Below are 23000 nucleotides of genomic sequence, written 5' to 3'. Positions count from 1 at the left end.
AAGCATCCTTCTTCTCCCTCACAGGGAAGGAGTTGGGCCAGGCATTGAGAAACAGCAACTATGTTTAATGAGCACCTCAGTTAGTCCTCACCACCATCCTGTGAATTAGGTGTTATTATTTATCATCATATTGTTGATAAGGAGGCCGAAACTCTGAAAAATCAATTGCCAATGATCATAAAATTTGTAAGTGGTGAAGCCAAGAATTGAGGCCAGTTCTGCCTGCCCACAGTGTCCACACACTTCCTGATACACCTGGGGGTGTTGGGCAGAGGGAGTCAGGTGAGGAGAGGCCTTAGCATTCAGACTCGCTGTGTGTTACAGATCGTTTAACCACCTTGATTTTAGATGATCAGTGGTGAACTGCTAGCAAGAAGCGGAGCTTACAAAAAACAAACTTGTTGTCTTTAGTTTAATTCTTTATTTGAACATCAAATAGGTTGAGAAAATTGTTTACAGGTGCTCGAGCATCCCGCTGGATTCTTTTTCAAAGTGCAAAAGAGGTTTACAAGTGTGTTTCATTAAACAAAGCAAAGCTGCGACAAAACCGAGTCACATCAGTAATAGTATGCATCAGCAAAAGGGCATATTAATCCATCAAACACAATTTGGCATTTGAGCCTTTTCCCATAAAACAAGAGCTCTACACTGAAGAGTATGTAGTGCACAAAAAGCATTGTTTATCACCTGTGAGAGAACAGAAACTGGCATAATGTCACTTATTAATTCAAGTCTCTATAACCAATGACCTCTCTGTGAATGCAAAGGGGTCTGTGTCTCAGGCACCTGCTCATGGGACAATATGTTGTTTCTAGGGTGCACAGCTCTAAACACACACACTGATGATGGGTTTGGAACATGGCAGCATTTACATATTTTTGAAGTTCAGGCACAATTGGATGCAAAAAAAAGAATAGAAATTTTTCTTGAATCTCAAAAGACAGTGCAAAATTGAAGTGCCATAATAGAGGCAGCAATTACTTAGAAAACAATTTTAAATGACTAAAAACGAGGCCACACTTGAATTCAATTGGAAAGGAAATGCAGTTGGAAACAGAGCATAATTAATGCTACTGAAAAGATGGATACTTGGGACCACAGTTCATTTGCTCCAGTTGAGAGTAAGTTTTCAGGGGATTAACGTGGGAATGGTGCAGAGTAATCTAGATCACGCTCCCAAGACCTGCACCAAAGAGAATTATGGTTGCCTTTTGAGCTACTGTATGACTCTATTTGCCTTTCACATAACTAGCTTCCCCAAGCAGATCTGCCTGTGAATATTAGACATTACTATGGTGTTAGTGATCATTCCCAGTACCCACAGTCCATCTCATAATTGGAAAGTATGAATAGGAAAGGATTTGTAATCAGTGTCATGCAGGGGAAGGAATATTCTAAGCCAATGGCCTAAATCAATGGCCATTTCAGTGTATAAGATTTCAAGGTAAGAACACCTTCATGTGATCAAAAGTAAATTATCAGTAAGTCCCTTATTTGTTCAGCCCCCAAAAGGCATGGGCTATGGCGTGGTTAAACATATCTGCAAGGTTACTAGGGAAATCAAATCAAAGACTGCACTTCCTTAGGGGTTAGATTTTGCAACCTACATTGATAGGGTCTTCTCTTTGGATGACCTAGCCTCTCCTAATTGCTGCATGATGGCATTACAGAATCATTACGGCAAGCTAGGCAATGGCGAAAAGAAACACAGACCACTAGCTATTCCATGGACTTTACTGCTGATGTTGTTCTTTCTTCTCTAGAACTGAAGCTGCCATTTTAGAAATGGCCGTAAATGGAGCTAGTGGATTTGTGGTCTCCAGGGCAGAAGTGGACTCTACTGAACCCTGGTGCACACCCCAGGTGCCAGAATTAACCATTTTCCTCCAAATACTTTCAATACCCTTCTTAATATATTTGCCATTCCCCAGATTCCTGAATCCACTTCCCCACCATACCTGAGCCCCCAGATAAATCACATCTTCTAAATTTTAACTTGCCTCAGAGTGGGGGAAAGCAGAGGCAAGAGTTTTTCTTCATCATGTTCCTATACCCAATACCAACATCAGCCAGAAAATATCTGCTGTCCATTAGTGGCACTTCAAGTAAAAATACAAAGAGATTTCCAAAGTTGCTGGAGACCCCTGGGCGAACATTTCAATCATCTGATGTTCTCTGCCCACTTCAAATGTAGTAGTATCTTAACATGAATACAAGCACATTGGATGAATAATGTAAAACCTTCCACTGTATAATTGTTTGGCTTTAGCTGGTATTACATCATCTAGTCCTAGAAAATTTTTTTTGTTTTATTTTAATTTTTTTAAAAGAAAATCTAAGTATAAACATTAAAAAGAACCCACTGACCCATTAGCTACTGTCCAAAAATATTACTACTGATATTTTGGTAAAAGCAAAATTAGCTGCCCTGAATAATTTTCCTTTTCAGGCATAATCTTTGCTACATAAGATTGTCTGTCATTCAATATCCAACAATAGGCATCAGGATTAGTGCTATTTTGTCTACTGTGGATACAAAAGTTGATATGAAATGTGATCTTCATTTAAATGAATAATCACCAGGCTTTAGGCATAAATGACTGTATACATGACAAGGTAGCTTGAAAAGTATACAAAAAAAAAAACTAAATATTTTTCCTTGGTTTTTGCATGTTAACCCAGTCAAATTAAATCCAGAACAGAATTACTACATTCAATTGTCTGATAAACAAGCAATGTAATTTCAAAAAAATATATATTATACTATATAAGGTGCTTCTTAAACTAAGGTGCTTCTTAAACAAACAGTAACAAAAGAATTATGTTCTTAAACATATCCTTAACAGAGATACATAAAATTGTCCCCAAATTTAAGTGCACATAAAAACTTTTTTTTTTTTTTTTTGCCCTCCCAGATTCTCAGTCCTTTGGTGATCACTTAACTGGACAATCAGAAATTAATGAAATCCACTTTTCCGAACAAGACATACCAAGAGAAGCCCGAGCAGCTCACCTGGGTCATTGGCTAACACAGACACCACCTCTCAATAGAGTTTCAATTATAGACAATAAGGTCACCCAGAGGAAAATAAACATTCTTTTTTGTGAAGAAAAAGGAAGTAACCCATAATTGTGCTAGAGAAGCAAAGGCCCAGGGAAGGCTGCCCTGTGGCTGGAATGAGCCTTTCTTTTTTAGCCTATAGGTCAAAGGAAATTGAAGGAAATGAGCTGGCAGGAGTGGAGGCGGTAGGGAGCGGGGCTGGGGGGGAGGAAGGGGGAGGATTTTCATCCCCGAACCAAACCCTGATTTTGAATTAGCTCTAAACAACCAAGGGCATATGTAATCTGACCAGGCCCCAGTCAGCCTGAGTAGTGACAGCAACGGTCCCCATCCTCCTCCCGTGCCCCAGGTGCTGGGCCAATTGTAGGAACACAGCTGTCTACAGCAGCTGTGACAGATGCTTCTTCCAACCAGGGCCACGCTGGGAAATGAAGAAGAGCTGGACTACCCCAGGGATCCCAGGGCACCCCCAAGGGCAATGCGGGGTCTGCAAGGAATGTTCCTAGGTAGCTGCAGCCTGTGGCAGGGCCACCCTGAGCAAGTCTGGCTGTGCCTCAGAACTGTATCCAGTTTCTGCCCTACTTTCCCTCTTGTTCTCTAGCAGCCACAACAATCCTGCACAAGTACTGTTCAGCTCCATGCCCCAGGACTAAATGCATCACCAGGGCCCCTGCTCCTTTCAACTACCCTTTACCCTCATCATGCATCACCACAGTGAACAGTTCACCCCTGTGTAAGGCACACACACGCTGGGAAGATCCAAGTACAGCGCCCATCGGAACAGGTCCTGAAGCTGACCTTACTGCAAGTTCAGGGAGGGAGGGCTTTCTTTTGTAACACAAAAATAAAAACAAAAATCAGGAACTTATCCCTTATACAGGGAGACTTAACTAAGATCAACTTGCTGCTCTCCATAGGTCCATGGGAGTCATGAATTAACTGGAACCCATGACCGGAAAGCCAGAGGCACAGCTTTCAGCACATCTGAAGCTGCATTGTATCAAGTTAAAATAGCCTTGCCAACTAGGGGATCTGCCTTCCCTGTGTGCCCCTTGTATTCCTATAGGGGAAATGAATTGACAATCACCAGATATTCTGCTACAGTCATATAAAAGCTTTAAGGTGTACCACTTTCATAAAAGGATGCATTGCCATAGGAATACAAGAGGGTGCTATAATAAACCCTTGACCTAGCTTTCTCCAAGTCACCAATTAAAGAAGCCACTTTAAATTCTTTGCTGTGGCTTATTCTTAGAGCCATTTAAAAAGTGCTTATCCGAGGCGCAATGTCTACTCTCCAGGCCTGGGTCTCGACAAGTAGCTTAAATGCACAGAGTCATCTGAGCCCCAACCCATAGACTGAGTTCAGCTGTGAAGAGCTACAGGAATCCTCACGCTTAGTAACATAGCAAAGGGGGAAGAGAGCTGTTACAAAGATTTAGCCCTGGAATCCCTTTGGCTGTTCCCAACAGAAGACAGAAGATGTGCCACTAAGAACTGAGCAAGCAAATGAATGGCCACTCATCTAGAAAGCCATTGGTGTTGGATGCATGCCGGAGTGTATGCAGGAGACAGAATTTGGCTAAAGTGGTGCATGATGAGGGTAAAATGCAGCAGGGATTATCTGAACCATGTGGGAGCCGGGGAGCTCTCAGACTGTGGCAGGGAAACCCTCTGCCTCCCCCGTGATGTAATACTTTTGCAAGGAATGCGATGAAGTAGAGCCCGCGGTGGCCAAGTGGCTTTGGTCGGTCTCCTCCATGGGCGCCCCTCCACGGCTAGCGGGCGCATGTAGGCGGTGGGCGTCCAGCATCTCCAGCAGCAGGTCATAGAGGGGCACCACGTTCTTGCACTTCATGCTGTACAGATGCTCCATGCCTTTGTTACTGTGGGTGGGAAGACACAGAGAGGACCACTTTAGAGCCAACTCGAGCCCCAGGAGTGCTGAAATCCCTAGAAGGGGAAGGAAGAGGAACTCCAAAGACACTTAGCAGCCAATCTTTCTTCCTGTTTAAAGACCCACTTTAGGATGGGAGCTGGGAAAGCTGAGGGCTTTCAGAAGCCCTAATCTGGAACTCATGGCCGTGTGGTTTTCATTTTCCACCTTCTACGAGGGCGTCCCCACCCTCACACGCCCCCTGCAGCCACTTTCAGGGTATTTGCTATGCAGGTGACTTCCATGGCCCTCCGCGGCCTCAAATGAGATCCTATTCCCCTCCAATAGGATCTAAATGCATTCAAATAGGATCGCCAATGCATCTAAAAAGAGAACAGGAGATACTCAGCCAAGCAGGAGTGGGTATTTTAAATGCGTAAAGCAGTTCAAGACGCTCCATTGTTAAATCTCTTACGTCACTTCCCATTTAACTCAGAATACAATCTAAATGTCTTTCCATGTTCTACAAGGCCCAACTGGTCCAGCTTCCATCCATGTCTCCAAGCTCTTCCTGCCTGTCTCCCCTAACCCACTCTCCGGAGCCACACTGATTTTTGTGCTGCTCTTAAAGGAACTAAGCTCCCCCAAGACTTAGGGGGCCTACACTTGCTGTTCCTACTTCCTGGGATGAACCTTCCTCCGGTCTTCAAATGCCGCCTCCTCGGAAAGGCCTACCGCTACCCAGTGGCAACAGCCTCAAGCCTCTGCAGTCTCAGCCTTCCTCTTTCACACTGTTCTGTTTTTCTTAGCACACTTATCACTACCTGAAATTCTCCTTTTTATTTATTTGTGTTTATTCTCCCCGCCTCCAAACACACACGTGCACACACTCACACCCTTAGTGCGAATTCCTAGAGAAGCAGGCTTTATTCTGTCCCCCGCTAGGCCTAAAACAGTGCCCAGAGCTCAGTTCATGTTTAGGAAAACAAGTGGGGAAATAGGCAGGGAGAAATGGGCAGAGGGAAACGTAGGCAAATGGCATTCTCCTTTCCCTACTCTCCTCCTCTGTTCTCCTCCACTTGCCACAATTCTGCTGCTCCACCACACTACTGGTGGCGGGTGTGGGGAGGAGAACAACTATTATCTAGTTTGAAATTTCTTTTAAAAGAAATATGTATCATGAGTAGCAGGGCCAAGAGAATGTCTTAGAAAAATTTGCATTTTTAGTAGGGGAAAATTCAGCTCAAGTTGGAGACCTGCCATGAAAACACAATATCAAAGCTATTCAGGGCCTACAACATGGTCTAAATTACTTGTTTAAGTGTTACTTTTTTTTCTTTCATTTAAAATGCTACAAAAGTTAAATGCCCCCTGAATCTGCCACTGTGTTCCTCATGCAACCTGATGATTCACGTTTACAGTCAGATGAAATCTGATACTAAATTCTCTGAGTAGCAACATGTGGCTGGGGCCAAGCTTACTTAACAAAATAGACTTCTGTGATTTAGAATGGCTGTAGTGAGGAACCAAAATATTATTATTATTACAATTGTGTGTGTGTGTGTGTGTGTGTGTATGTGTGTGTGGGTCAGAGAGAGACAGAAAGAGAGAGAGAAAGAGAAGCAACCTCTCTCCAGTTTTTCACATGATTCCAACAGAAACTCTACAGAGCTTTCTCCCTGCTGCTGCCCTCTGCCAGACATGGCCAGTAAAATCAGCCAGGGTTGTATATTTAGTGCAAATTTACTTAGTATTAACTAATTAGGCTTGCTAATGCTGACAAGCAGTTAATGGATTTGAAAATTCAGCAATTCCTTTCAACAAATAAAAACACCCAACTGCAATGCATTGAATCTACAACATCCCTGAAATTCCCAGCTCAGAGTCAAAGCTAATAGTTTCCTCCAGGGTAAGGTTATTCTCTCAGCCAGGGTTTTTGGCATCTAATCCACTCACGGCTTCCCTCTCTATAATACTCATCAAAAGAAAAAGACAGGGGAGACTGGAAATGTATACTCTGAATGCAGTCACCTACTCTACCTCACAGACGTGATTCCTTCGTCTGTTACACAGGGATCCTTGGGGAACCCTGAGAACAGAGATTGCAATCACCTTCTTACCAAGTAGAAGCCGAATTCACAGGGCAGGGAAAAGCCTGCCATGAGCCATTTGTTCATCCATTCATTTCCCCCATTTCTTTGTTCACTCACTCAGTAGTAATGTTGCGGGCATACACCATATGTAAGTTTTCACATATGGCACTGTGAGGGATACAAAGAAAATAAGATACATCTATTTTCCCAGGAGCTAATAATTTTTTAAGGTTGTCTCTGGAAAGGGTGGTGCGTGGGACTTTAACGGAGCAAACTCCTTGCCATTTGAATCACAGTCTAAGGATTTGAAGGTCCCTTAAAAATGATCGAATCCAACCTCCTTAAGACATCATAGGCCTTCCCTCATAGCCACTAAGAGAAGGAATCTGTTTCATTCCTAGGGTCCTGGTGTAAGCCCAAGGTCATGTAGGCTTCATCACCCATGAGTACCTGTCCTTTTAGTGATACCACTTGACATCGTCGTTGTGGCTTCATCACCCATTGGCACCTGTCCTTCTAGTGTCATCACTTTGAATCATTGTTGTGGTCCTGCTGGAGTCTGCAATAAATAACCCAGCAGACTCCCCATCTCTTCCCTGCAGATGAGGTCTACTTATGGGAATGGTATCCACTAAGCTTTTGGCTAGCCAAATTACAGGACAATGGAATGGAAATGAGGCCACTTTCACCTTTTGGCATAGAAAGACTCTATTTTCTCTGCTGATGTCCTTCCTTAGCTCTTACAGAAAACATTTGTCGAGTATTTACTATGTGCTGTACATCGTGCTAAGTGATATCGGGTAAGCAAGCCATATTGCAATGATGGCTCACAGAGTTGTCAGTCTAAATGGGCAGAAAAATAGTAAAATGGGCGGTAACCATAGGGAAGAACAGAGTGTAAGTTCCAACTAGGTCTTAAGGATTAGGAGGTGCTTCCTGCAAGGAGTGAGATCTGAGCTATGATAGGTTAGATAATCGCTCAGAAATAGTCACGCCCCCGGCAACATGTCCATCTTTGACTCTGGACACCCCACATGCTTGCTTGGCCAATGAAATGTCAGTGGACATGAGTGAAAGAAAAGAGTAAAATGCACTTGCACAAACAGGATCACTTTCTCATGCCTCTGCCGTGGCAATGAGAACATGTCCCAGCTAACATGTGGGTACAAGGAGGATAGGAGACATGAGGCACACAGCAGAGTCACCCTGGCCTCAGGCAGCTGCCTCCCAGATGTGTGAGGGAGCCCAGCTGAGGTCAGGAGGGCTGCCTGCCAATCTGCAGCCTGAAGAAGAACCTTCCCCAGATGACTCATCCAACAGTCAGCTATTATGGCTAGAGCTCAGACATGAGGAAGTCCTCGTAAGCTAAGTAAGGGCTGAATCATAAGGAGTAATAAAAACAAAGTGAAAGGGTTTATACTTTTATCTAAAAGCAATGAGAACTTAAGGGTTTTAAGCAGGAGGATGACATCCGATTTGGTTCTAGAATGACCACTCTGGACACATCGTGGAGAATGATCTAGAAAGGATCTAGATTACAGGCAGGGATACATGTCCGGTGGCTGGCACAGAAAATGATGGTGGCCTAGACTAATGGCAATGGGGGTGACAAGAAGGGGTTCAACAGGTATGAAGGAGTCGACATTGACTCTCCGTGAGGCATCTGGCCCCAGGGTCTCTCATTTAGGATATCCAAGTGTACACAGGGACCAGAACAGATGTACCCAGTGTCTTCAGGGGATGTGTACGCTCACAGACTTCTCTTGATTGGCTCCCTCCTCCTATTTGCACACTGAACCCAATCTCTAAACCCCTGCCCCAAAGCACATGCTTTAAACCAAGCGTAAGTATCGCTTCCTCTATGCTTTCTCTGACACTTGCCCTGTGACCCTCGCAGATTTAAAACCTCTCTCTTCTGTCCTCCTATAGCATTTATGCTTATTCTGTGCCAGGAACTGTCACAAGTGCACTCTCCATATGCAGGCACCAGTCCTTCCCGGCCAGCTGTCACATAGGTTTGGGGGCATGTTTTCTTTATGTCTCTCCTGTAGGAAGCCCACAGATGCCTCACCTCATGTGCCTGATGTGGGAGAGGATGAGGAGGAGCTGGGCCAGCCGCCGGTGCTGCTGCTGCAGGGTCAGGCCTGCCTTGGCCATCAGGTGGATCAAAGTGTCTGTGATCTTGTCCAGGACTCGGTGGATATGGTCCTTCTCTTCCAGAGACTTCAGGGTGCTGGACAGAAATGTGTACACTCCTGAATGCGCAGAGAGAGAGTGAGAGAGAGAAGCTCAAAGAGAATGAGGTCTAGGAGACCCAGAGTGTTCATGGGATGTAATAATGAGCCAGTGCCCTTCCTCAGCACAGTAGTCTAGCAATGTGGATGCTGTGGACCCATTTGAAACCGAGTTACAATGTAAAATTCCTAATGCATATGCAAGTCTCAGAGCACCAGCAAACCAAGGGGGGCTCCTTTGTGTGAGCCATGACCCAGAAAGGGGCTGTTAGCCTTGGGGCCTGTCATGGTAACATGGGCCACCTTTTCTCAGACAGGTCTGACACCAACATGAATTGTCCATGTAATGTAATTGACCATGTAACTGACAACCCTGTGAGCAGCCACGGTTGTTCCTTTTCACATCAAGAAACCAAAGGGCAGAGAAAGTCACTAACCTGCTAGGCAACTCGGATAGTAGGTAGGCAGAGCTTAGATGAGACCCAATCTGCTGACTCCACATGTGGTAATGATAAAGGAAACGCTCTCTCGGGAGATGTGTGAAACTTGTGGTGAGATTCAGAGACAGAGTGATGAGCGATTGGCTAAGTGATTGGAAGGTGATTTTTTCCAGGTAGGATTTCTGTTTTAGGTCAAGTTTGAAGTCTAAGCACTTTTAAGCCTCAGCAGAAAAGTTTATGATGTGGATGGGTATAGGCCACCTTGAAAACCGCTGTTTTTTACGGCCACATAAGTTTTTCCTCTCTTGCCTATTTTCTGAAATAGATCCTGCTCTCTGGGCCCCACAGATAGATCCAGGACAGAAAGTGAGACCATCGCAGCGCCTGGTGCTTCTGGATAGCCTCGAGCCAGAAAATAAGAGCCTATTTCTGAGATTGTATACGAGGTTGTGAGACAAAAGTTCTTTCTTCTAGCATTGCTAAACTGGGAGGATGAGAATACAGGGCTCGGAATGGCCCTCTTCCCAGCACATGGAACTCCTGTCAGCAGAAAGGAAACTACTGACAACAAGCAGGGGTGATAGTGTGGCGGGTGAATGAGGGAGAGAGAGAGAGAGAAGAGATCCAGGTAGTAGGTAGTAGTCACAAGGTCTTAGTTTTTTTTGTTTGTTTGTTTGTTTGTTTTGAGACAGAGTCTCACTCTGCCACCCAGGCTGGAAGGCAGTGGCGCAATCTCAACTCACTGCAACCTCTGCCTCCCAGGTTTAAACAGTTCTCTGCCTCAGCCTCCCAAGTAGCTGGGATTACAGGAGCCCGCCACCATACCCGGCTAATTTTTGTGTTTTTAGTAGAGATGGGGTTTCACCATCTTGGGCAGGCTGGTCTTGAACTCCTGACCTTGTGATCCACCTGCCTCGGCCTCCCAAAGTGCTGGGATTATAGGCGTGAGCCACCACGCCCGGCCAAGGTCTTAGTTCTTACATTTTTTTCACTTGACCTTTGAGCTTTCATATATCCTTCCTAACACATGTATCAGTGAATCCCCTTTTTGCTTAAGATAGTGTGAGTTGGATTTCTGTCGCTTGTAACTGAAAAAATTCTATTACAAGAGGTTGAGACCTCAACCCAAGGACAGGAAGAAAATGAGTGACAGTGAAGTAAGAAGTATTGAGAACAAGAGATGGGCAGGATGGAACAGGCTTTTTTGGGACTACAAGGATGCATTTTCTAACACCGCAGCAATAAGCTCCATCCTGCCTAATCACACCACCTTGCAGGGAGGAGATGACAGTATTTTTTTTTCCAGATTATGTGTATTTATACTAACACTTTTTGGTCATACCACTTATTCAGCCCACTGACCATCTCACAGACAAATTCCTTCTCCTGCCCCTCCCCTTCCTCATCAGCACCTTCAAGAGCTAAAGGCTCCCAAGTTTATCAATCCCTGACTTTATGCGGATAACATGGTGACAAGTTACTGCTCACGTACCAGTTTGTAGGCTGGGAATGGGAGAAACATCTACACAGAGGAACTCATAGTAAACAGAGTTGTAACTGCCCAGAATGGAAAATGGCTAAGGTTTAAAACTAACGTAACAATAACAACAAACCAGAATGGTGGGGATCTTGGTTTCCATGGAGTTGAATAGGATAATGTAGCTTTTGGTACCCTGGGGCACCTTGATCTAAAGCAAACAGCACAGAATGAGTAAACAGCAGAGAGACAGCAGATTAAGAAGGAAATTGCTGAATTACTTCACTTATGTTCCATGTGGGCTGTTGGTAGAGAAAGAATGTGTCTATCAGAAAAATGGGCAAACCTCCTATGGCCGTGGTGTTGGCCTGGAGGTGGCAGATAGCAGAAGGTGTGAGCTGGGAGGTTAGGGCTAGGAGGGCCTCAGCTTACCTCCCCTTGTCTCTGCCTCTCACAGTCCTCTGTGTCATCATACCCAGTGCAGCCTCACAATCCCTAGAGCCCCTGCCTCTGGCTGGATATCCTAGGAACCCGCCCAAGCCACAGCACTGAGTTAGACCAACTTGGATGATGCACTTTCTACCAATTTCCTTTTGTGTTCCCACCCAGGATGCCGGCCTCATTCACCAATAATCCCTTTCTTGTTCAAGGAAACCACAGAATGGAGACTCAAACAGCTTGGATGTTCCTGCCTGGAAAGGTGACATGTGTGCATCTCTTCTCTTCTTATTGTTTGCACGGTGTGAAGGCACACTGTGCTGGGACCTCAGCGACCCCGAGAGTCAGCATTTCACCATGACCTTGCCAATGGAGGTCAAAGACATGGCACTCGGCCTCTGGGGAGTGACTTTTTTCTTGGGCTGCCAATGTTCCATCTTCCTTAAGGTGTGTGTGGGTTCCTTCATCCAGCATGCACTTACTGAGAACCTAGTATGTGCATGACTATGCTAAGGATTCCAAGCCTTACTTCCTTTCAAGTGTTAATGTTTTAAGAGCAGATATTGCCTGCAGAGAGAGAATGTTCTTAACACGGACTCTCAGGATGCAGGCCATTTGCAGAACAAGCCTGTTTTTCTAGTCCTGTTTTGGCATCAATACAGCTTATCATCTCATCCTTGTCAGCAGATGCTTCCTAGTTGTGCAAATATACTGAGAAATAAAAATAGGTCCTGATGAAATGCCAATAGTGGACAACAGCAGCCATCTTCTTTCTGGACTTTTCTGGCAAAATGTGGTCCATGTTTGCTGCCTGTTGCCCTTCAGGGGCCATTGGGGAGAAACAACAGAAATTCAGATTCCCAGAATGCTTCGTGTGCTTTGGCAACCACTGCAAGAGCAAAACAGGGCTGCTGGTAATTTCCATATCCCAGGTGATCTCTCCCACCCTGGATGGCCACAGCACTGTGCCCAGCAGCACAGAGCAAGTGAGCAGACAGTGTGGACCCTCAAAAATATTATCGCAACACGGTAGGCTTTTGCAGCTCTGGAGATTGCTCCAAATCCCAAAGATGGAAACAAGAAAAAATCTATATGTCATTATCCAGTCTTGAGGTGCTGTCAGCAAATCTGAGCTTCTAGGCATTCTGGATCTTGTAGCCAATAAGGGGATATTTAGGAAGAGTCTGGGGAAGCTGAGTGGTACAAACGAAAGGGGAGGAAGCCACTAGGACACCCCCATGTACAAGACATCTCAACCCAGTCTCTTGCTCTCTCCCTCTCCCTCACTCTCAATTCTGCTGTCCCTCACCTTCTCTCATTTTGCTAGGACATTCTCCCTTCCTTTTCCTCTTTCCATCTTCACCCCAGAGGAACCCCCTTCTCCATTTCTCAGCACCTTTCTAGATAACAGAGTCTTCCGGAAACTGGAGGAGGTGTGCTGTACACTGCAGTGCCTGTGAAGTGTGGCTGTGCCCAAAAGGAAGCTCTAGTACAACTAGGGGTCCCCTTGCCATAGGCCTCCATGGAGATGGGGGACACGCCTAAATGTCCCTGGAGAAGTGAGAGATTCTGATGCCTATGGCTTACCAGATGCTTGAGGACAAACTCTTCAAGCCGGGCCAGATTTTCTTTCTGGCTGAAGACAGTCTTTCATTCTATCACAGCTTGATCAAAACAGAATGACTCAAAGGAAAAAGTGAAGAAAATTCCTCAAGTCACAATTTAAGTAGTCTGGACCAGAAAGCTGCCACTCAGCTTGGAGAAGGAGGAGCTTTCAGCATTCTCAGAGGTCCTAGGGATGAGTCACACATCAGCCTTTCGGGTGCCCTGCCAGGGACTCATTCTACAACCAAATAGCATGCTTGCTCAAAAGTGCCACCGAAGCTGACCGTCCAATGAACACCATGTTTGTTGTATGCGTCTCCTATGATTGTGGTTCTTTTGTGGTTCTGGGAGTGGCACTGTCCCTAACAGGGTGTTTGGACAGCCCGAGGCTGCTGCTGCCACTTCGTGGAAGGGACTGTACTGGATGTCCTACAATGTGCAAGACAGTCTCAAACAATGAAGGATTTGTTCCAGTTCCTTTGCCTCTCAAATGCCCTACTGAACTAAATCTACTACAAATAAAAATCTAAAGTGGCTGGGTGCAATGGCTCATGCCTGTAACCCAGCACTTTGGGAGGCCGAGGCAGGCAGATCACTTGAGGTGAGGAGTTCAAGACCATCCTGGCCAACATGGTGAAATCCTGTCTCTACTAAAAATACAAAAATTAGTCAGGTGTGGTGTCAGGTGCCTGTAATCCCAGCTACTCGGGAGGCTGAGGCAGGAGAATCGCTTGGACCTGGGAGGTGGAGGTTGCAGTGAGCCGAGATCGCACCACTGCACTCCAGCCTGGGTGACAGAGTGAGACTCCATCTCAAAAAAAAAAAAAGTAGTGAAAAGTTTTGAAAAGCGTTCACATGGCTGTGCCCAAAAGGTCCAGTATATGAATTGGTTATAGAGAAGGAAGTTTAAATGGAATATATTTTCTCCAAATTATTAAATAGCTATTCACTTTATGCAATTTGGCAATTCAATGTATTATGTCAGCTTTTCAACCATGCATTTAATTGAAATGATTTCAGTGCAGTTGAACAGGTACTACAAAAACAATACAACTGGATGTAAATATGTAGAGAGGAGATGTAAGACTACTAAATAAAATTAGAGGCAACAATTACAAAATAGTATACATCAATGAAATATTGTTATTGCCTCCTATATGTTTTAAAATAAATTTGTAACGTGATAAGAAATCCATTTTTGTGCAATGTACATATTAAAATTATTTTGAGGTTTAAATCTCTCTGTTTTACATTGACATCATCTCCAGAGTTTTCCTACACGCTTCCTGATAGCCTCTTACATGTTTTTTTGTTTGTTTATTTCTTTTTCCAATCCATCTTGTCTTCTCCATTGCTCATCCAAAGGATATAATCTCCAAGGCCTTGTTAAGTTCTAGAGACTGATTGAATATTTGCCTTGAATGTAGTGGGATATTAAGATACGATAAATGTTTCTATCCATTTTGGCTCTTTTTCGTCTTATAACAAAGGGAATCACTTTGACAATACACTTATAATAAAGCCAGACTCATTTGCAAAATTACTTCATTTTTTATTCTTCTTTCACTTCCACAGTCTTTCAATTTTCTTGGCATGTGTTTTAGCCCATTATCTGTTGTTTATAACAGAATACCTGAAACTGGATAATTTACAAAGAAAAGGAATTCATTTCCTACAGTTATGGAGGTTGAGAAGTCCTAGGTCAAGGGGACACATTGGGTGAGGGCCTTCTTTCTGATGGGGACTCTGCGGGGTCCCGAGGTGGCTCACATGGCAAAGAGGCTGAGTGTGCTAGCACTCTTCCTTCTCTTATAAAGCTACCAGTCCCACTCCTGGGATAATTCATTGATCCATTAACCCGTTATTCTGTGAATGGTTTCAACCACTCATGAGCACAGAACCTTCTTGAGCCAATCACCTCTTAAAGGGCCCACTTCTCAATACTGCCACATTGGGGATTAAATTTCAACATGAGTTTTGGAAGGGACAAACATTCAGACCACACAGTAGCATATTTTTACTAATCAATTAATTTTTTTTCTCTCCTTTTATCATACATAAATAGGTTGTTTAGTTTTTAGTTTTCTCAATCTGGTGTCCGTCTCTTGCTCTACTTTTTCATATGCCTGTACTTCTTGGACAAAAAGCCTCTGATCATCTTCTCATATCCAAACATTCATTATAAGTACATATAAGTATTTTATTACTTTATTATGTTTCCTACTTTAGTCAAGCTTGGGCATCTGCATTGAAATATATATCATTTTATTTTAGTATAGTTTAATATTATTTCTCCTTTATATGATGGTTATAAAATACATTAAATTTTTAATTATATGTACAGGTAAATTATTACTATTTGTTTCATTTAAGAGTAGTCAAAGGAACATGTATGTTTTATTAGACTGGTAGTTTGTTACTGGCAATTCAAGGAGATTTTTCTCTTAAGGTTTGTGAATCTCAAACTTGGCTGTCTCTCAGAATCTCCTGTGGAGTTTTACAAGATGCAGCTGTCAGCTTCCATCCAAACCTGATGATTGGAAGCTGAGGGTGGAGCCCTGATACCAGTGCTTTTAAAAAACTCTCCATTAACAGCCAGGATGACGAATCACGAGACTATCTTAGCTTCTTTGTACTGTGGCTATTAAAATGTAAAATCTTGAAAACATGGACTGTATCCTTGTTTTGTGAAAAGAGCCCTATCACGATGCTACAATGACTTTTTTTTTTTTTTCTTGAGACAGAGTCTTGCTCTGTCGCCCAGGCTGGAGTGCAGTGGCGCAATCTCGGCTCACTGGAAGCTCCGCCTCCCGGGTTCACGCCATTCTCCTGCCTCAGCCTCTCCGAGTAGCTGGGACTACAGGCGCCCGCCACCACGCCTGGCTAATTTTTTGTATTTTTAGTAGAGACGGGGTTTCACCGTGGTCTCGATCTCCTGACCTCGTGATCCGCCCACCTCGGCCTCCCAAAGTGCTGGGATTACAAGCGTGAGCCACCGCGCCCGGCCTACAGTGACTTTAAGAGGATGATTTATCCATGGATATCCTTCTCCTCCATGCCTGTTCTGCCTTTCTGGCTGGACTGGTTAGAATGGAGATAAATCTTAGGATGACCTTGGAGGCCACCCATTCATGATGGCAGAGCCCTCAACAGCCTGAGTCCCTGAGTGACCACATAAAAGAGGGTTATGATGTTAGGGTGTCAATTTTGCATCTTTCCTGCTTTCTCTTGTGGGCATTTAGTGCTATAAATTTCCCTCTACACACTGCTTTGAATGTGTCCCAGAGATTCTGGTATGTTGTGTCTTCGTTCTTGTTGGTTTCAAAGAACATCTTTATTTCTGCCTTCATTTCATTACATACCCAATAATCATTCAGGAGCAGGTTGTTCAGTTTCCATGTAGCTGAGCGGTTTTGAGTGAGTTTCTTAATCCTGAGTTCTAGTTTGATTGCACTGTGGTCTGAGAGACAGTTTGTTATAATTTCTATTCTTTTACATTTGCTGAGGAGAGCTTTACTTCCAACTATGTGGTCAATTTTGGAATAGGTGTGGTATGGTGCTGAAAAAATGTATATTCTGTTGATTTGGGGTGGAGAATTCGGTAGATGTCTATTAGGTCCACTTTGTGCAGAGCTGAGTTCAATTCCTGGATATCCTTGTTAACTTTCTGTCTCATTGATCTGTCTAATGTTGACAGTGGGGTGTTAAAATCTTCCATTATTATTGTGTGGGAGTTTAAGTCCCTTTGTAGGTCACTCAGGACTTGCTTTATGAATCTGGGTGCTCCTGTGTTGGGTGCATATATATTTAGGATAGTTAGCTCTTCTTGTTGAATTGATCCCTTTACCATTATGTAATGGCCTTCTTTGTCTCTTTTGATCTTTGTTGGTTTAAAGTCTATTTTATTAGAGACTAGGATTGCAACCCCTGCCTTTTTTTGTTTTCCATTTGCTTGATAGATCTTCCTCCATCCCTTTATTTTGAGTCTATATGTGTCTCTGCACGTGAGATGGGTTTCCTGAATACAGCACACTGATGGGTCTTGACTCCTTATCCAGTTTGCCAGTCTGTGTCTTTTAATTGGAGCATTTAGCCCATTTACATTTAAAGTTAATATTGTTATGTGTGAATTTGATCCGTCATTATGATGTTAGTTGGTTATTTTGCTCGTTAGTTGATACAGTTTCTTCCTAGCCTTGATGGTCTTTACAATTTGGCATGTTTTTGCAGGGGCTGGTACCGGTTGTTCCTTTCCATGTTTAGTGCTTCCTTCAGGAGCTCTTTCAGGGCAGGCCTGGTGGTGACAAAATCACTCAGCATTTGCTTGTCTGTAAAGGATTTTATTTCTCCTTCACTTATGAAGCTTTGTTTGGCTGGATATGAAATTCTGGGTTGAAAATTCTTTTCTTTAAGAATGTTGAATGTTGGCCCCCACTCTCTTCTGGCTTGTAGAGTTTCTGCCGAGAGATCAGCTGTTAGTCTGATGGGCTTCCCTTTGTGGGTAACCCGACCTTTCTCTCTGGCTGCCCTTAACATTTTTTCCTTCATTTCAACTTTGGTGAATCTGACAATTATGTGTCTTGGAGTTGCTCTTCTCGAGGAGTATCTTTGTGGCGTTCTCTGTATTTCCTGAATCTGAATGTTGGCCTGCCTTGCTAGATTGGGGAAGTTCTCCTGGATAATATCTTGCAGAGTGTTTTCCAACTTGCTTCCATTCTCCCCGTCATTTTCAGGTACACCGATCAGATGTAGGTTTGGTCTTTTCACATAGTCCCAAATTTCTTGGAGGCTTTGTTCGTTTCTTTTTATTCTTTTTTCTCTAAACTTCCCTTCTCGCTTCATTTCATTCATTTCATCTTCCATCGCTGATACCCTTTCTTCCAGTTGATCGCATCTGCTACCGAGGCTTCTGCAATCTTCGCGTAGTTCTCAATACTTGGCTTTCAGCTCCATCAGCTCCTTTAAGCCCTTCTCTCCATTGGTTATTCTAGTTATTCATTCGTCTAATTTTTTTCAAAGTTTTTAACTTCTTTGCTATTGTTTTGAATTTCCTCCTGTAGCTCGGAGTAGTCTGATCGTCTGAAGCCTTCTTCTCTTAACTTGTCAAAATCATTCTCCGTCCAGCTTTGTTCCATTGCTGGGGAGGAACTGCATTCCTTTGGAGGAGGAGAGGTGCTCTGGCTTTTAGAGTTCCCAGTTTTTCTGCTCTGTTTTTTCCCCATCTATGTGGTTTTATCTACTTTTGCTCTTTGATGATGGTGATGTACATATGGGTTTTTGGTGTGGATGTCCTTTCTGTTTGTTAGTTTTCCTTCTACCAGAGAGGACCCTCAGCTGCAGGTCGAAACACATTCAAAAGCTAGCAGAAGGCTAGAAATAACTAAAATCAGCGCAGAACTGAAGGAAATAGAGACACAAAAAACCCTTCAAAAAATTAATGAATCCAGGAGCTGGTTTTTTGAAAAGATCAACAAAATTGATAGACCACTAGCAAGACTAATAAAGAGGAAAAGAGAGAAGAATCAAATAGATGCAATAAAAAATGAAAAAGGGGATATCACCACTGATCCCACAGAAATACAATCTACCATCAGAGAATACTACAAACACCTCTATGTAAATAAACTAGAAAATCTAGAAGAAATGGATAAATTCCTCGACAAATACACCCTCCCAAGACTAAACCAGGAAGAAGTTGAATCTCTGAATAGACCAATAACAGGCTCTGAAATTGTGGCAATAATCAATAGCTTACCAACCAAAAAGAGTCTAGGACTTGATGGATTCACAGCTGAATTCTACCAGAGGTACAAGGAGGAAGTGGTACCATTCCTTCTGAAACTATTCCAATCAATAGAAAAAGAGGGAATCCTCCCTAACACATTTTATGAGGCCAGCATTGTCCTGATACCAAAGCCTGGCAGAGACATAACCAAAAAAGAGAATTTCAGACCAATATCCTTGATGAACATTGATGCAAAAATCCTCAATAAAATACTGGCAAACCAAATCCAGCAGCACATCAAAAAGCTTACACACCATGATCAAGTGGGCTTCATCCCTGGGATGCAAGGCTGGCTCAACATATGCAAATCGATAAATGTAATCCGGCATATAAACAGAACCAAAGACAAAAACCACATGATTATCTTAATAGATGCAGAAAAGGCCTTTGACAAAATTCAACAACCCTTCATGCTAAAAACTCTCAATAAATTAGGTATTGATGGGACGTATCTCAAAATAATAAGAGCTATCTATGACAAGCCCACAGCCAATATCATACTGAATGGGCAAAAACTGGAAGCATTCCCTTTGAAAACTGGCACAAGACAGGGATGCCCTCTCTCACCACTCCTATTCAGCTGGAAGTTCTGGCCAGGGCAATCAGGCAGGAGAAGGAAATAAAGGGTATTCAATTAGGAAAAGAGGAAGTCAAATTGTCCCTGTTTGCAGATGACATGATTGTATATCTAGAAAACCCCATCGTCTCAGCCCAAAATCTCCTTAAGCTGATTAGCAACTTCAGCAAAGTCTCAGGATACAAAATCAATGTACAAAAATCACAAGCATTCTTGTACACCAATCACGGACAAACACAGAGCCAAATCATGAGTGAACTCCCATTCACAACTGCTTCAAAAAGAATAAAATACCTAGGAATCCAACTTACAAGGGATGTGAAGGACCTCTTCAAGGAGAACTACAAACCACTGCTCAATGAAATAAAAGAGGATACAAACAAATGGAAGAACATTCCATGCTTATGGGTTGGAAGAATCAATATTGTGAAAATGGCCATACTGCCCAAGGTAATTTACAGATTCAATGCCATCCCCATCAAGCTACCAATGACTTTCTTCACAGAATTGGAGAAAACTACTTTAAAGTTCATATGGAACCAAAAAAGAGCCCACATTGCCAAGTCAATACTAAGCCAAAAGAACAAAGCTGGAGGCATCACACTACCTGACTTCAAACTATACTACAAGGCTACAGTAACCAAAACAGCATGGTACGGGTACCACAACAGAGACATAGATCAATGGAACAGAACAGAGCCCTCAGAAATAATGCCGCATATCTACAACTATCTGATCTTTGACAAACCTGACAAAAACAAGAAATGGGGAAAGGATTCCCTATTTAATAAATGGTGCTGGAAAAACTGGCTAGCCATATGTAGAAAGATGAAACTGGATCCCTTCCTTACACCTTATATAAAAATTAATTCAAGATGGATTAAAGACTTAAATGTTAGACCTAAAAGCATTAAAATCCTACAAGAAAACCTAGGCAATACCATTCAGGACGTAGGCATGGGCAAGGACTTCATGTCTAAAACACCAAAAGCAATGGCAACAAAAGCCAAAATTGACAAATGGGATCTAATTAAACTAAAGAGCTTCTGCACAGCAAAAGAAACTACCATCAGAGTGAACAGACAACCTACAGAATGGGAGAAAATTTTTGCAACCTACTCATCTGACAAAGGGCTAATATCCAGAATCTACAATGAACTCAAACAAATTTACAAGAAAAAAACAAACAACCTCATCAAAAAGTGGGTGAAGGACATGAACAGACACTTCTCAAAAGAAGACATTCATGCAGCCAAAAAACACATGAAAAAATGCTCATCATCACTGGCCATCAGAGAAATGCAAATCAAAACCACAATGAGATACCACCTCACACCAGTTAGAATGGCGATCATTAAAAAGTCAGGGAACAACAGGTGCTGGAGAGGATGTGGAGAAATAGGAACACTTTTACACTGTTGGTGGGACTGTAAACTAGTTCAGCCATCGTGGAAATCAGTGTGGCGATTCCTCAGGGATCTAGAACTAGAAATACCATTTGACCCAGCCATCCCATTACTGGGTATATACCCAAAGGACTATAAATCATGCTGCTATAAAGACACATGCACACATATGTTTATTGAGGCACTATTCACAATAGCTAAGAGTTGGAACCAACCCAAATGTCCAACAACGATAGACTGGATTGAGAAAATGTGGCACATACACACCATGGAATACTATGCAGCCATAAAAAATGATGAGTTCATGTCCTTTGTAGGGACACGGATGAAGCTGGAAACCATCATTCTCAGTAAACTATCACAAGGACAAAAAAACAAACACCGCATGTTCTCACTCATAGGTGGGAATTGAACAAGGAGAACTCATGGACACAGGAAGGGGAACATCACACTCTGGGGACTGTTGTGGGGTGCGGGGAGTGGGGAGGGACAGCTTTAGGAGATATACCTAATGCTAAATGACTAGTTAATGGGTGCAGCAAAACAACATGGCACATGGATACATATGTAACAAACCTGCACATTGTGCACATGTACCCTAAAACCTAAAGTATAATAATAAAAAAAAAATTATAATGTACAGACCATATCTAGAAGCTGATTTAAGTAAACTTTAAGACAAAAAAAAAAGAGGGTTATGATATTAACGTGTTCATGGATCCAGCATTGTTTAGTAAATAAGAAATAAACTTCTAGGTGTTTGAGCCATTATACATTTTGTAGCCTATTTGTTATAGTAGGTGTCCTACTCTAATGCAAGATGAGAAGTATTTTATGACTTACTGATGGGAAAGTGAATACGTTTATATAAAGAGGAATAAAGACAGAGGAATGTTTTGTATACCTCCTTTTGTGGCCATTTCCTACATTCTTAAGGCTTCAGTAAACTTTGCAAAGTTACTTAGAAATCATTTCTCTTCCCTAATGCCAATACTGCCACACTTTGTTATGGAAACCACAATCTAAATTCTAGAACCACCTAGACATCCCCCATCATGCTATCCATTCATTCTGAATACTAACATACTTCATAGCAACCAATTTGTTCAAAGAACTAAGGGGAAAGCCTAAGACACTTGAATGTTTAGTTTGATAAAGCCCTCAATATTAAAGCCCTCAACATTACTGAAGACTTCAAAGAGATTGCTTTATGGCATAGAGGAACTAACTTCTCATTGTGTGAGTTGAATAAAGAGATGATTGCTTTGGGAAATACTTGTTCATAGATAGGACACTTCCATCCTTCTACTGATTGTGTAATTATTTACCTGAAAGGTGAAGAGCCTGCTCATAACCCAATCCTTGAGCAAATGTGTATTGTTAGACTAGTGTGTATAAGACCATACACTCATCAAAGTCCTCGCTAAGAGGTCTCAAAGAGAGACGACAGTGAAGATGAGTGTTTTTGCTGGAACCCAGCAAGGGAACATGGCAGCCCTATTCATTTGGTATGGCTATATACCCACTTGGCACAGATGACTACATAACCAATCATATGCCTCTGATTCAGTGACATTTTTCAACTTGGTATAATTTTTTAGTGACATCTACTAGATGTTCTAGAAAGTAAATACTTGGTGCATCAACACATTCATAGTGAAACTGATGAACTGGTTCAGTTGACTTGAGAAAAAATCTTAAACATGCACTTTTTAAAAAGAATTCAATGTCTCACCTTTAAATACAAAGTCCCAGTTTTTAATTTTTGTAAGAAATATTATATTTAAATATTAATAATAAAATAAATATTATTATTTAAATAAATATTAAGTATTTAAATACATTTTGTAATAAATATAGCCTTTGTAATAAAATATTATAGCCTAATACCTTTTAGGATAAAGCCATTATGGATCTATATTTTCCTTAGGAGCCTTCTTTTCATTAGTTGTATCTGTAATATATTTTAAAACATTCAGGGTTCTAGATTTCCTACTCCACAGTCAGT

General features: G+C 42.5%; 1 protein-coding gene across 2 annotated transcripts in view; it reads right to left on the bottom strand.

Annotated features, from left to right (window-relative positions):
- Window positions 1–378: 378 nt before the first annotated feature.
- ESR1 (estrogen receptor 1) overlaps window positions 379–23000 on the bottom strand; it is a 411090-nt gene continuing 388468 nt past the window's right edge. The window contains exons 9-10 of one of the 2 annotated variants that reach the window (XM_055267514.2): window positions 9102–9285; window positions 379–4947 (exon numbers count right to left, since the gene is read on the bottom strand). In XM_055267514.2, coding sequence (XP_055123489.1) covers window positions 4713–4947; window positions 9102–9285 — 419 coding nt within the window. In that variant the 3' untranslated portion in view covers window positions 379–4712. The remainder of the gene's footprint in view (window positions 4948–9101; window positions 9286–23000) is intronic. The other variant, XM_055267503.2, reaches the window with a different exon arrangement.

Source organism: Symphalangus syndactylus, chromosome 2 (genome assembly GCF_028878055.3).
Source record: "Symphalangus syndactylus isolate Jambi chromosome 2, NHGRI_mSymSyn1-v2.1_pri, whole genome shotgun sequence".
In the NCBI taxonomy this organism is placed as follows: domain Eukaryota; kingdom Metazoa; phylum Chordata; class Mammalia; order Primates; family Hylobatidae; genus Symphalangus; species Symphalangus syndactylus.
This window is presented reverse-complemented; position numbering and strand designations above follow the sequence as displayed.